Raw genomic sequence first — 15,269 nt, 5'->3', positions numbered from 1 at the left:
AGCTGACAGACTGGCACCAAGCAGTGAAAGTCCTATCCTAAGCAATTTTGAAGAAATTTTTTAGCCTCACCCAAAGGTATTTTTTCATGGCTTTTTAGAGAGAAAGGGAGAGAGGAAGGGAGAGAAACATTAACAAGACAGAGAAGCATCAGTTGGTTGCTTCCCACACATGCCCAGACCTGGGGTCATACGTGCCAGGATGGGGCCAAACCCACAGCCTAGGCGTGTGCCCTGACCAGGAATTGGACCTGCAACCTTTCGGCCTAGGGGATGACGTTCCAACCACCTGAGCCACACCGGCCAGGGGTAAGCACTTTGGAATCAACCCTGGGAAATGATTTTAGTTCCACTCTCTTCCTGCCACACAGGGCCAGCATGTCCCACCCCGTCCCCAGAGCCCCACACTTACGTGATCAGCATGGACTGGTTTTCTCGGTCTGGAGGAATGGGAAGGAGACACAGAAGTTAGCCCAGGTGAGGGATGGGCCCCAAGTGGAACACACTGGGTATCCATGGCACCGGGGCAGCCCCTCCACCAGCCAGAGCCAGAAGTGGGAAGGACCAGAGGGGGCCTCCAGCAGGCAGCCAGCTCCCACGTGGAGAGACGGGATGGCTATGCGAGAGTGCCTGGCAGCCTCCAAAGCAGGGCAGTGCGGGTGGAGGAAGGGGGTCCTTTACAGAGGCTTCCCTGGAGCTGGGGTGGGGGTCTTGGGCGGGAAGAGGAAGAGGAAGAGGAGGAGTGGAGGCAACCCTTACTCCGCAGCATATCATTGTAGGCATTATCTGCCACCGAATATATGTGGGGTGGGGCCTCGGAGCGGCGCTTTCCCTTGTAAGCGGCCACCACGGAGGGTGTGTAGACTGGGAGCCATTTGTAGGGGTTGATGGTGACACAGAAGAGGCCGGAGTAGGTCTGAGGAGAAAGGGCATAGACGGGTTGTTGGAAGCTGACTTCCCATTCCCAGGCCCCAGCTCTTACAAAACCATGACCTTTGCATTTTTCCCCAGGGAGTTACTTAACTGTGGCACGTGCTGCCCTCCGTGGCGACCCTGGCCCCAACCCAACCCTGCTCCTGCCCACGGCCCAGGTCCCCATCTCCGTGACCCCTCTGTGGAGCCTCTAGCCTCGCCCCCCACCCAGGCTGAAGCTCCGTCCCTGCACCCCCAGAACCAAAACTCCAGCCCAACTGCACAGCCCCAGGACATCGCCCTGCCCCTCGCCTTCTCCACAGCCCCGTCCCCACAGCGCCTTGGCTCTCCCTCCAGCCCGGCTCACGCTGCCATGACCCCGCCCCCACCACACGCAGCCCCGCCCCACCCGTGCCCGCTTCCGGACTCACGTAGATCATCCAGCGCGCGTAGCGTTGGCGCAGGTTGTGTAGCACCGAGGCCTCGTTGAGGTGCGTCATCATGGCCATGTCCTCCAGCAAGTCGAAGCGGGGCGGGTTCATGGGCTGCAGCTCTGATTCCCGTACCATCAGCACCTGAGGGAGGCGGAAGGCGGAGTGGAGGCCGCGTGGTGGAGTGGCAGGCAGGCAAGTGTCCGCTGACCTCCGCCTCTCCCCCTGTAAGTGCCCAGACCTTTCACACAGAGCGCGCTGGCCAGGTGCCGCACCCGGGGGTGGGGGTGGCGGAGTGAGGGGCTAACACTGGGAAAGGGGCAGCCAAACCTTCTGGTCTTTGGTCTCCACGCTGACTCTGCCCCCGGTAGCCTCCGACTTGACCTCCGCCTCCACGTAGGCATCCTGTTCATCAGGTACCCAGACCCGCTTCTTCCCTGGGTCGGGGGGAGAGCAGTGGGGTTTTGCGAGTGCCGAGGCATGAGCAGGGGCTGGGGGTCCGGCTGGGGGTCCAGCCGGGCGTCCCGAACCGTGGCCCTAGAGCTCTGCCCCTCCCAGTATCCTCTCTTTCGGCGCAGAAACACCCAGAGTAGATCCTTCCAGGCCCCTGGCAGAGCAGAGCAGAGCTGGGAGGGACTCTAACCACCTTCTCAGGGGTCCCCCCCTGACTGGGGTAACAGTCCTTCACTGCCCCGACTACACACTTGGGTTTGGCTTCCTGCTTCTGCCGTATGTGTCCTGTGACCTCAGGAAAATCGCTCCTTGTCTCTGGGCCTGTTCCCTCAAAGGCACAATGTTATGCGGATCTCCTGAGGTGGCGTGTGGAACGGCCTTTCATGTCAGACACATACTTCTCAGGGCGATTCCGCCTCCTCCATTTCACTGAAGACTCAAACCCAGGTCTGTGCTCCTTCCTGCCTGGCCTGCTGGCCCCAGGACTTTGGCGAGCCCATATTTCATGGTGGTTAGAGGCAGGGACTCAGGCTGCAGACCACCGGGTTCTGTTCCCCGTCCTGCCACTTACTAGCCAAGTGCTTTAGTCAGGACCAGCTACATAATTTGCAGGCCTCAGTGTTAAAGGGTCTCAGTTCAGACCCCTCATTTTAAAAAAATTATTAAAAACTTCAAGATGGTGATAGAGTGATAAATCAAACACGAGGCCCTCCGGAGGACAGTTCCCTTTGCAAATGCAGAGGTGGCCCTGGTCCCTGCCTCCCCAGGTTGTTGAAATCATGCAAGGAAGGTCATATGGCCTGGGCCTGGCACACAAGAAGCACTTGACACACATTGCCTATTGTTATTATTGTCCCATGAACAAACCAGGTCATAAATAGTCGTCTTTATTCCTGTCCCTAGTAAACAGAGGCTTTGGCTCTACGGAAAGCACTAAAAATAACTTCAGGACAGGTTTTTGGACACACGGAAGCCGCCTGCACCCATACCAGTCACTCTCACCTCAGCGGTCTCAGGCCCTGGCCACAGGCTGCCGATCCCGGATGCAGCCGATACTGTCCCGTTTCACAGAGAGACAAGCCGAGGCTTGTTCACAGACACCGTGATGTGCACAGAACTTAGCCTCAGGGCCCCAGATTCTGAGGGAAAGGTCCAGAGCCCAAGCTGCCAGGCCAGAGTGCAGGCTCCCCTGAGCTGGGTGCCAACCCTCCCCACTCCTGTTCTGTGTCCGTAAAGCCTTCTCTGGGGCCGTGCCCTCCGCCTTCACTTACCATCCCATGGCACAGTGTGCACCTTCACCATCTCCTGGCAGCCCTGGCGGAGGTAGCGGGCAGACTCCCCGAGCTCACTCACATCCATCATGGTGGCAGCACTGAGAGGCGGAGGACCAGGGACTGAGAATCTTGGAGGTTTCAGGCGGTCCAAGGCAGCGAGCACTGGAAGATGGCAGTGACGGAAGAACTGAGGGACCAGGGGCCCCAAACTGGGGCATGATCCAGCAACACCAGGTGATTCCCTGCGGCTCCCACAGGCTCACCTCAGCCTCCCTGGTGAACCCCCGAGACACACATACACTCACTCGCAAACACCAGAGCATCCTCTCTCCCACAGACATGGAGAGACTCGGACCGACTCTCACCCTCACCCACTGGCCCACCTGTCTGCCCTCTCACTCCAGCCCCAGCCCTGATCACCCACCTCAGCACCACGGTGAGGGCCGGGAGCTGGGCTACCCCTTTTATTGCCGCCGTCAAGGTCAGTGAGGAGGAGAGCTATGTCAGCAATCTCCACGTGTCACAGCCCCCCCAGCCTGGCCGCAGGACACAAAAGTCAAATTCCCTTTTATCTCCACCAGCACAGCCCCTGGGCTATTTTTACCTCCCATTGTCAGGGGAGTACAAAGGCTGGAGAGAGACACTTCACTGAGAGACAGGGAGCCTGGGATTCAGAGGCTGACGCTGGCAGGGACCAAGCAGGGAGAGACTGGGGAAAACTGAGGCGCTTGGGGAGAGAAACTGAGTCACGGGGCACATGATCGACGCAGAAGAAGACCCCCAGCCCCAGAATGGAGAGCGAGGAGACTCAAAGAGGGGAAACCATGAAATGCCCTCTGGGATTCTTTAGTCCGACTCTCTTTACACATCCAGGGAAACTGAGGCCCAGAGCAAGGAGGGCACTGGCCAAATGTCACAGATGGGCACTGTCAGAAACCAGGTCAAAAGGAGAAGAGAGCAAGAGAGACACCTTCTCCACGCACCCGGATGCCGTCTCTTTCACCCAATCTCTAGCCCCACCTCTCCGGAATCCCCTGGGGAAATTAACACAGAAAGAAAACCAGACCAAAGACCATAGACATAAAGGAATGCTTTGGCTGAAGAGGAAGCAAATGGAGGAAATTTAGACCAATTAGAAGCCCCTTCACACTGTAACACACAAGATTCCCAGGAAACCGACTTCCCGCTCTTAGCCCTGTCCCCCACCCCACTTGCGACAGGGGTTGAGGGTGCTGGCACTCGGTCAGCCTGATACAGGCTTCGGAATGTGTCAGGGCACTGCCAGGCCCTCCTGTCCATCATCCCATTCAGGCCCTGGTGACACCGCAGAATTGTAGAGTCGGAGAGCCAGGGGATCCAGAAGCCTCAGACACTGCACACCTGGAATGACAGGGGCCCAGAGCCTGGGTTCCACGCGGGTGTCAGGGTGAGCTCACACAGAGAAATCCTCTATGCCAACGGGCTACCATTCCAAACACAGAGACGTGTCTGTATTCCATAAAATACATAGAAATAACTTCAAAGATATATTCTTAACCATACATAGTTTAAACCCAGCAAAACTAACGTGTAATGATAAAAATGGAAGAGTGGTCCTTGGAGGAAGGGTAAGGACTGCAGGGGGCTCAGAAGCAGCCTCTGGAATGTAGAAAACGTGGCATGTACCGAGACGAGTGATGGTTACATTACACAGGTGTGTTCATTCTGCACAGCTGACTGAGCTGTAAGCTTAGGATGAACTTCACTGTGTGTATACTCCATGAAGACGGTGTTATAAATACATGCCATATTTGGCAATATCCATCAAAATTACAAATGCCCAGACCCTAGTAGGAATTCATCCTACAGATATTTCCCCTTGTTATGGAATGATACAGGTCTCCTTTGGGTGGACGTATAGATTGTCCTGGGTCATTCCGCCATAACATAATAATCAGGGCTGTGGCGACTATGCTGTACCGTCTGATGAGTTTTCACAAAGGAAACAAACACACCCTGTTTGAGAAACTGACATCACCAGCATCCCACTCACATCCTCTTCCGCCAGCACTCCCTCACCTGCCGTCCCGACTTCCGGTGTCGCAGATTAGTCTTCCTCATTTCTAGGAATGGAATGCTATGTTACATATTCCTTCCTTCTTTCTCTTTATGCTATATTTGTGAGAGTGTCATTCTGTTTTAATTCTCTTCATAGAACTTAGGTTGTTTCCTGCCTGCCTCCCAACACTAAGAGGTAAGAGCCTGGTCTAGACGCCCAGCACCTTGCAAAATACCTGTACATAGTAGAAAGTCAGTAAGTACCTGTTGAGTAAGAAAATGAACTGCCCTGATTGTTATGGCTCAGTGGATGGAGTGTCAGACTGTGAACAAAAGGGTCGCTGGTTTGATTCCCAGTCAGAGCACATGCCTGGGTTGCAGGCCAGGTCCCCAGTGGGGGGCACAAGAGAGGCAACCACACGTTGATGTTTTTCTCCCTTTCTTTCTTCCTCCCTTCCCCTCTCTATAAAAATAGATAAATAAAATCTAAAAAAATGAACCAAAATTGATATATCATTTATATTTTAGGGTTTTAATGTCCTTACAGGGTCAGAGACGAAGGTTGTGGGTTTGAGCTATTCACAGGAAGTCCACGGGGTAGGGGAAACTGTTCAAACACGCTGAGAAAGCAGGGCTTCATGCCTAGGGCCCAAGCAATACAATTAGCCTGGAGACTCAGAACTTCTAAAACAGCTTAGTCAATACCAAGAATAATGTTGGTTTGAATTCTAGAATTACTTGCTCAGTGTAAAAACCTGGAGCTGAGAAACCAACCAAAAGAAATGGATCTAGAACTGCCCTGTAAATTCGTGTTTACCACCCAGGACACAGCTTTCTGCTGAGATGAGCTCACAGACGAGCATGACAGAGCAATGAGGAAGCCCAAGATGCACCTGAGAGATGCAACAAATGCTACAATCTCAAGGACTTAAGGTCCTGACTTTAGATACTTAAAGAGCTGTCCTGGAGCAGGGGAGCCTATGTGACTGGTTGTGACCTCGAGAACAGACCAGTGGGGCAGTTACCAGGAAGCAGAGTTAGGACATACACGCAGACAAGAACTTTCTCACGCTTAGAGCCAGTGAGCGATTGAAGAGGCGTCCTGGGAAGACAGGGAGCCTGCCAATGGCAAGGAAGAGTCGAGCAGAGGTTGCCCAGGGCCCGAGGCTGTGGACTGGGCAGCCTCTGAGATCGGCTCCAACGTTAGGACTCTAGGGTTCTAGGATTTTAGCACCTCCGGAAGCTTGGTTTCTTGATAACCACCATCCCGTTCCAATGAACCCACCCACTGAGCAGCAACTATAGGCGCCCAAAGTCTTGCTTCCTGCCTTCCCTGCCCACCATTGTCAGTATAGAGCCAACACATGTGTGCACCTATGTTTAGAATCTGGGGTGTTGGAATCCTGGGTCATTAGAATCTTGGGGTGTTGGATTCTGGGACCATCAGAACTCTAAGGCTAGAATCCTGGTGCAGAGGACGAAGCAAACATGACAACACATGTACAATGCTTTGTTAATTATTCTCTGCCCTTTCCTGTACTTTTATGTTACTCCCCCCATTTTCCTTTCTGAAGGTTTCCAAAGCACCCAGAATCAGAAGCATCAGCGCTGGAAGGGAAATTGTCTCATCCAGGCCCTCAGCTTAGCAGAGGGCACCAAGGCCCGGACGGGGAGGCCCAGGCCAGACTGCCGACCCCACTCCCAAGCTGCCGACCCCGCTCCCTGAGCACGGGAAAATCAGGAACAGAAAGTGGCTTCGGTCAGGACCAGCATGAGGGCAGCTGAGTTACTTGCAGCCCAGCCTACAATGTGTCCACCCTGCTGGGCTGGAAATGTTCTCTCCAGAAACCATTCAAAGAACCACAGTCTTCTAGGCACTTAAGGTACCGACAGTGTTGGGAAGGGCTGTCAGGGAGGGCTGGGCCTCGGGGGCTCTGGGCAGGCCTATCACTGCCCTCAAAGACTGAAATGTCATCTGCCCACCCCCACCTCCACTCCCCACAGCACAGCCAGGGAAACATGGGCCTAGCTAGGAACGGAGTTGTAGGGAAGGGGCGGGATCCAGGGTAAAGTGGCCATAGACAGAGATTGGAAGTCTTGGGACGAAGCGGAATCGAGCCAAGCTAGACATCAGGGTCTTGGTGTTCCCAGCTCCTCTCCACCAAAGGCTTCAGATCAGCAAGCAGTTGCCAAGAGTCCTGAACCTGCAGCTTAGTATCAGCCAGACCTGGAGGCAGCTGCTGAGCCGGGACTTTTTGGGAGGAGATTTCCATGAGCAATGAGTGGATGGGGCAAAGCCCAAAAGGAGCCTAGCTCCTCTGGCCTCCCCTCTTCTAGCCTGAGATGCTAGGCAGGTAGGCGGAGAAGATGTGATTTGGAAACTAACCCAGCCCAAAATATATCTGCGACTAATGCACCCCAGTGCCTGGAAGTCCTTCTTTGGAAAAGACATCGAAGGACTCCGCTAAAACGGTCCTACAGCTAGGAGGGACACAAGAATTCAATTCACTTTGCCTCTGACAGCTTCTAATCTGTGTCCAGGATGGGAACATGACACTCGTCATCCAGAATAGGAAAGGCACTCAAGGAAGATGTTAGAATGGAAGAGTTTAAAGGATAAAAGCAAGTTTGACACCCAGACTGGCAAGGAGAGGGGCGTGATAAGGTCCCTTCCCTCACAGAGCGGCAGTAAATAAAGAGCAAATGTGGTTTCCCAGGTAATGGAAGAGCGCGGCGTGTGCTATGAGAGAGCCACAGAGTAATGCTGTGGGGGTCGTGTGGGCGAACTCTGTTCAAGTTGGTCAGGAAGGGCCTCTTTGAGGAGGTCAGTTTCAAGGTGAGACCTACAGGACTAGGAGAAGACAGTCAGGCCAAGAGCCAAAGGAAGAACATTCCAAGCAGAAGGAACAGTAAAGAAAAAGCCTTGAGGCAGAAGTAGTTTGGTGGTGCGTTTGAGGCTCTGTCACAATGCTGGTGCCACTGGCGTGGGAGCAAAGGGAGGGTGTTACATGGTGAGATGAGACAGGTGGGCAGGGGCTGGGCAGGGGCTCCGGGCTTTGTCGCCCGTGCGACAGGAAGTTGTGACAGCAAGAGAGTCAGTGGTCTGAAGTTTAATAATGATCGTTCTGGCTGCCATATGGAGAATGGACTGGAAGGGGCAAGAGATGAGGAGGCCGTGGCTATCCAGGTGCAAGCAGCAGCACCTGGCCAGAGAGAGGCACTGAATGTAGACAGAAGAGAGGGGACTGAGAGGGCATGAACCCAAAGTCCCGGGCCAGAGCAGCCACACGGGTCGAGGTTGGGCCACAGGGGCCATAATGGGAGGTAAGACTGGATGGAGCAGTTGGGACTGCACTGTGAAGGGCTTCAAAAGCCAGATTAGGATTTGGTGCTTTATCCTGCAGGAGTTGGGGAGCCATCAAAGGCATTTTTATTTTATTTTTTTCATCAAAGAGCTCGGAGCGAGGGCATCTGACAGTGTGGTCAGATTTATGCGTTCACAAGATCCCCACAGCAGCTGGTGTGGAGGACGGACCGAAGGGGTGAGACCAGCGGCAGGAAGACCGACTTAGGGGGCGGCTGCCATAACGGTCCACCTGCGAGGTGGTGAGGCCCAAAGCGGGGCCCTCTCCCCTGGCACCCTGGGGGTGGTGGGGCCCCTGCTTGTCCAAGGCTCGTCCCCCTCCTGGGGCCCTGGGCAGCTGCAGAAGGCCCAAGCGGGCCCCAGCTCTGATGCTTCGAGCAGAAAATAGGATGAGGGCAGCCAAAAGGCATCGGGACTGTTTATCCAGAGGAGCCTTGCCTCAGTGTGGATTTATGGCTGAAAGGTTACTAGGGGGAGGGAATGGGGACCAGCTGTCCCCCCATCCTCACAAAGGGCGAATAAAGGAGGAGACTGTGGCCTCAGCTGCAGCAAGCAGGAGGGAGGTTAGATACATGAGGGGAAATGTCCTGGCAAGCATCAGAATGAAAGGAGCCTCCAGTGATCGCGCAAACCAGCTCTCTCAGTGAATAGCTGGAAAAACCGAGGCACAGAGTCGAGAGCAGTTCCCTGCCTAAGGTCACGGTGAATTAAAGCTACGCCTAGTCCCGACAGCACAACCTCCCCCTTTCAAAGACCCCTGGGGCCTTCCAGCGCACTCCACCTCCTAGAATGTTCCAGATTCTTCTGGGGCATGGCTGCTGCCGAGAGAAGTATATAAACGTAGCCATCCTGGAGAGAGAAGAACGGTTGGAAGGATCTCAGGGGGACTGAGCTGGTCTGGGTCTCGCTTTGCTGCCTCCTTGAGTTTTGCCTTAGTCTGAGGCCCTCACTTTCTCCATAGCTGTGTGTCTCTGCCCTCACCCCCGACCAGTCTCAGCATTTTGGCTATTAGGTGAGTTATCTTTTCTCTCTCAAGGGTACTGGTCTTTCTCTGTCACCCTGTCTCTCTCTGCCCTGTGAGACTCTGTATTTCTCTGACTTGGCCTCTACCTTGGTCTCCCTAGAGCAGAGCAGAGCTGACCTCCCACCCCCAAGCAGGCCCTCACTGGTACAGCGCCCCCATGCAGACAATGCCCAGGCCCAGTGCCCAAGCTGGAACAGGTGACAGCAGCTGCGGATCTATCTATAGCTCCCTTGCCCTCCGATTGTTCCTAACTTCAAACAATGGTTGGGCCCTGGATTAGAGACTCACCCCACCAGCCCTGCTGAAATGGATCCGGGGGCAAGGGGGGCGGGGGATGAGGCTCACAAGGGCCTGTCTGGACCTCCGTGTTCCCACCTGCAGCTCTGGGCCTTCCAGCTCAGAGGCGGTGTGAGTAAAGGACCAGTGGATAAAGGAACAGGGTGTGTGCGAACAGCAGGCCCGTGTATGGGAATGTGAGTATGTGGTATGTGGGTTTCCCTCCTCCTGCCTTGGTTGACGGACACTCATGGGCACTGGGATGCCACTGCCGTGAAGGCGGAGACCTAGTCCTTCTTATTCTCTGTTGGATCCCAGCCTGAGCTTGGCCGTGGCAAGTATTCAATGTGCATTTCTTAGCCCGATCCTCAGGAAGAGTGAAGGGGTGCTGTGTTAACGATACGACTCCTGTGTGCGGCAGTATAGAGTAGTGACCAAGAACATTTTATCTGAAGTCGGACTGCCTGAGACTGAATCCTGGCCCTGTCAATGAGTAGCTGTGAAATCTTGGAAATTTACTTAATCTCTTCACAATGGAGATTTGTAAACAGCACCTGCCACACAGGATTCTGATGAGCATGGTATGAGTTTAATTAACATTTGCAGTGCCTGGCACGTAATGGAGACTCAGCAAATTACTGTTGCTATTCCCATGATATATCACCAGGTGAAAAAGTGAGGAGAAGCACGTATGGGACATATAAAAGTGCAGAGAGAGGAGTTGTGTGTTCGTGTGCTCACCTGTGGAGGGACCACCTTTGAGTGGGAGTAGCAAGAAGCTGCCAAGACTGGTTGCCTCCGCAGAGGGGAATAGGTGGCTGGGGGCTGGGAAAAATGGGAGGCTTGTTTTTTCCTTGCATACCCTTGTTTACCTTTGAGTTTTGAATCATGTATATGCATTACCCATTTCTTAAGGGTTTGCTAAATAAATAAGGGTCACCTCCAACATGATGCTTGAAAAAGCAAGGTCCTGCTCCCTGTCTGTGGGGCACGCCTGGTTAGAGCTGGCCCCTCAGTGTGTGGGCTCATTGCCCTCAGCCATGGGTCTGAGTCCCGGGATACCTTCTTTCTTCTAGCCCAGTAGCCGACAAGGTGTGTCCATAAAAACCATTCCAGGGCAAATGGTAAGCCAGAGGGAGGCTTCCTAGTTTCTAGGCCAACCAGCAGGGGTGGAGGGGGTGGCGGAATCAGGCTCCTGCCCTCTTCCCTGGCCCCAGCCCCCCAACTCTCCAGTCCAAGCTATTCTTAGAGCCCAGATAATGCCAGCAGTTGCTGCTGCTCATATCAGCTTCCAGAACCACCCCGCCCGAGGGGCCCAGAGCTGCCCCCACCCTCTGGTGTGCCGGCCTCCCTGCCAGGTGTGGGCATGCTGCCGGCTGGCTCTGTCCTCTGTACTGCACGGGCTACACTGGCCACAGCAGGTAGGTCAGGGGACTGGGTGGCGAACCCCTCCAATATTCCTCTTGCCAGGCAGCTGCATGGACTAGGAAGGGCAGAAGGACATCCTCGAGTATGAAGTGTTCCCCCCCAGACCACCATCCAGATGGTCTGGCCCAACCCCAGGCTCTAAACTAAGCTCAGAATATGAATGAAAGGGGTAGGGGCCATGGACATGGGCAAGTCCTGGAAGCTGGGGGAGGGGAGAGCGGTAGGGATGGGGCCTGGGAGGGCCAGTGTTTGGAGGACAGAGGACGCCAAAAATAGGTGGTCTGGGGGAGAGATGGCAGAAGAGGGTCTGATAGCACTGGCTCCAGAGTCAGACTGTCTAGCTCTGCTCTGTACGTGTGATGTGACCTTGAACAGGTCTGTTCTCTCAAAGCCTCAGTTTCCATCATAAAACGGGCATAATCTTATTTCGTTGGGTTGCTATGTGGAGTCAGTATATACATACACTCGTGTATGTGTGTAAGTTCCATGATTTCATCACCTGTATAGGTTCATGGACCCACCACCACAGCCAAGGTAACTGAGCAGCTCCAACAGGATCCCGTCCTTCACCCCCGGCAACCTTTCATCTGCCCTCCATTTTTAACACTGCCAATTCAAAATGCTATGTAAATGAAATCGTACAGTGTGTAATCTTCTGAGATTGGCTTTTTCCACTCAGCATAATTCCCTGGAGAAATCCAAGTTGTTGCTCATATCAATGGTTCGTTCCTTTTTGTTGTGAGAACTCCACATTATGGCTGTACCACCACTTGTTTAACCCTTTACCTAGTGAAGTCTATTTGGTCAGCCCTCTTTTTGGGTTGTTATCAACTGTGTCTTGGAGGGGGAGGGGCCGAGGCCCCCCATACCCTCCAAATTCTTGTTCCATCAAATCTAGGGACAAATGCCAAGAATGCTCCCCACCCTTTCTACCCTCTTTCTCAGACCTGGTGTTAGGATTCAGTCATTCCCAAGTAAGCCAACCACCAACTCTTAGGCAAGAACGGAGTCTCTCTGGACCCCGCTGCCCCTGACCTAGAGGTCCTGCCCGCTCCCATTTCCTCTCGGGCCGCTCCACCCTCTCACTTGTTCCACTCCTGATACGCCACCCTTCTGAGAGTCCATCGTAAACTACACCAAACTCCTTGCTGCCTCCTCTGCAGTTCCCTCCAGAACACTCCCTCCCTGAATGAGGGCATGGCTACCGCCTTCTTGTCCTTCAAGTCTCAGCTCAAACGTCACCTCCTCAAAGAGGTCTCCCTTGACTGCACTAGCTAAATTAGGTCCCCGCTATAAATGTTATCTCTTCCCCATTGGTATCACATATATCAATTTTTAAATTTGTTACAATTATAGGTAGGTTTGCTGATTTGCATCCCCTCTCCACCCAAGACAAGGTCTTTCTTGAGACCCAAGAACAGAGAGACCCCACTGTGCATCCCCAGTAGCTAGAAAACTGGGCACAGAAGTACCCATGCGTGTGGGCCGTGTCCATTGGGACGGGGGAATTTGCCTCTCAAAAGCCATCTTTCCCAGGGGCCTCTCAGTCTCCTTCCCAGCGGTCCCTCCATGCCAGGCTGAGTGGGTATTGTGACTCTTATTTCTCACCCTCCCAAACCTAGACAAGCCTCTCCTCTCTTGCACCCCTGGGTTTGGTTGAACCAAGCTAACAATACAGTACAATACGGTACATTCTGCAGTCAGACTGCTCGAGTGCAGTCCCTCAGTTACTTAGTCCCTCATCTGTAAAGCGTGGTTAATAAGAGCACCCACTCTGCAGGGACTTAAAGTATGGGAAGGTGGAAGGGCAGGAGGACGACAGCGTGGGGAAAGGCTCCCATCGCTAGCTGCTGGGTGACAACTGCCTCCTCCCACACAGAGAGTTCTCAGTGTCACCCAGCCCTTCCTGGCTCCAGGGTCTCCCTACATACAGCCAGCACAGGTTAGGCCGGGGGCCTTGCCATCCTCTGGCCACAGGCAAAGTAAAGCATCACCTCCTCATCCCCTCATCCGTGAGCTGTGTCCATCCTGTCCTCACGCATCCATCCATCCATCCATCTATCCATCCATCCATCCATCCATCCATCCATCCATCCATCCATCCAACCATCCATGCATATATTTACTGAAAATAAACTGTGCTTATTAATCTGGAAAATCTCAATGGGATATTATTTCACCCTCACTAGACTGGCAAAAAAAAAAACCAAAACCCAAAAACCTGACAACACTGAGCTGTTCTGCGAGGACTCAGAACAAGGGCAACCCAAATACACTGCTGGAAGGAATGCAACTCCGCCAACCACTTAGGAGAGACGTGTTGTGTTTTCTAGCAAATCCGAATGTGCTCGTGACTTCCAACACGCTGTGCAGGGAGGCACGGGGCAGACTGTTCACCGTCGGCAACTGTAAAGCACGAGAGACAACCCGAAGGACCTTCACAGGGGAAGAGGTAAATGAAATGTATTCTCGTGCAATGAAACCTAGAGCACAGTGAAAACGAATGAATGAAGTACTTTTCTCAACATGGGCGACTCTCCAACGTGAGGCTGAATAAGAAAAGCATAAGCCACACAAGAATACACACAGTGCACTACCATCTAAAGCCCTCCCCAAACAGGAAAAATGATATCATGTGTTGTTTAAAAACACACACCCAGTGAAAGGATTAAAAATGCCTTGGACCTGCCTCACCCCATATGTAAAACTTAACTAAAAATCGAAGACCTAAATGTAAGAGTGGAAACTACGAGACTCTTAGAAGACACAGGTGTAAGTCTTCATGATCTTGGATTAGGCGATGGTTTCTTAGATACGACACTCGAAGCACAAGCAGCCACAGGGAAAACAGACGAACTGGACTTCATCAAAAATCCGGGCTTCAAAGGACACTGTAAAAAAACAGCAAGACAGCTCACACAACAGGAGAAACTATTTGCACATCATACATCTGCTAAGGGTCTGGTATCCAGAATATATAAAAAATTCTTTTTTTTTTAATTGACTGGGTTTGGAGAGAGAGAGAGAGGAAGGGAAAGGAAGAGAGAGAAACATCGATTTGTTGTTTCACTTATTTATGCATTCGTTGGTCTGTTCTTGTACGTGCCTTGACCGGGGATCAACCCAGCAACCTTGGCACATCAGGATGGTGCTCTAACCAACTGAACTACCTGGCCAGGGAGAGAATGTATAAAGAATTCTTAGAACTCAACCATAAAAAGACAAGTCACCCAATTTGTAAATGGGCAGAAGACTTCAATAGACATTTTCCCAGAGGAGATACACAAATGGCCAATAAGCACATGAAAAGATGCTCATTGTTAGGCATTAGGAAAATGCAAATTGAAACCACAATGAGATACCACACTAGGCCTGTCATCATCAGGCAATAACAGGGGTTGGTGAGGATGTAAAATTGGAGCTCCCATGGACTGCTGGTGGGAATGTAACACAGTGCAGCCACTTTGGAATAGTCTGACAGTTCCTCAAAAAGTTAAACAAAGTTGTCGTATGACCCAGCAAGTCCACTGCTAGATATATACCCAAGAGAACTGAAAACATTTGTATAAAATGTTTGTGTAAAACATCCATATAAAAATTTGTACATGAATGTTCACAGCAGCATTATTTATAATAGGAAAATGTGGACACAACCCAAATGTCCATCAACTTATGGATGGGTAGATGGATGGATGGATGGATGGATGGATGGATGGACGGACAGACAAAATGTGGTCTCTCCACACAATGAAATACTACTCAGGCCAAAAAGATACACTGATCCATGCTACAAGATGGATGAACCCTGAAAACACCATAGTAAGTGGCAGAAGCCGGACACAAAAGGCTACATATAAGATTCCATTTATGTTAAATATCTGTAACATTCATAGAGACAGAAAGATTAGTAGCAATTGCCAGAGGCTGGAGAGAGGGAGGAATGGGGGAGTGGCTACTAACCGGTACAAGGTTTCTTTTGGGTGATAAAAATGTTCCGGAATTAGATAGTGGTAATGGTTGCACAATCTTGCAAATATAATAAAAGCCACCAAACTGTACACTTAAAAGGCTGA

The 15,269-nt window shown here is 52.3% G+C and overlaps 1 protein-coding gene and 1 long non-coding RNA gene across 3 annotated transcripts in view; one reads left to right on the top strand and one right to left on the bottom strand.

Moving 5' to 3' along the window:
- Positions 1-3,171, bottom strand: part of MYH7B (myosin heavy chain 7B) — a 21,797-nt gene extending 18,626 nt beyond the window's left edge. Inside the window, exons 1-5 of one of the 2 annotated variants that reach the window (XM_037164640.2) lie at positions 3,065-3,171; positions 1,671-1,777; positions 1,341-1,484; positions 757-913; positions 410-437 (exon numbers count right to left, since the gene is read on the bottom strand). In XM_037164640.2, the coding sequence (XP_037020535.2) occupies positions 410-437; positions 757-913; positions 1,341-1,484; positions 1,671-1,777; positions 3,065-3,155 (527 nt within the window). In that variant the 5' untranslated portion in view covers positions 3,156-3,171. Of the gene's footprint in view, positions 1-409; positions 438-756; positions 914-1,340; positions 1,485-1,670; positions 1,778-3,064 lie in introns of those variants that run through there. The other variant, XM_053671336.1, reaches the window with a different exon arrangement.
- On the top strand, positions 1,347-15,269 carry LOC119063334 (uncharacterized). The gene is made up of 3 exons (XR_008392664.1): positions 1,347-1,567; positions 6,679-6,987; positions 13,530-15,269. It is a non-coding gene; the product is annotated as an uncharacterized LOC119063334 (long non-coding RNA).

Source organism: Artibeus jamaicensis, unplaced genomic scaffold (assembly GCF_021234435.1).
Source record: "Artibeus jamaicensis isolate MK-2021 breed Jamaican fruit bat unplaced genomic scaffold, CSHL_Jam_final contig_685, whole genome shotgun sequence".
In the NCBI taxonomy this organism is placed as follows: domain Eukaryota; kingdom Metazoa; phylum Chordata; class Mammalia; order Chiroptera; family Phyllostomidae; genus Artibeus; species Artibeus jamaicensis.
This window is presented reverse-complemented; position numbering and strand designations above follow the sequence as displayed.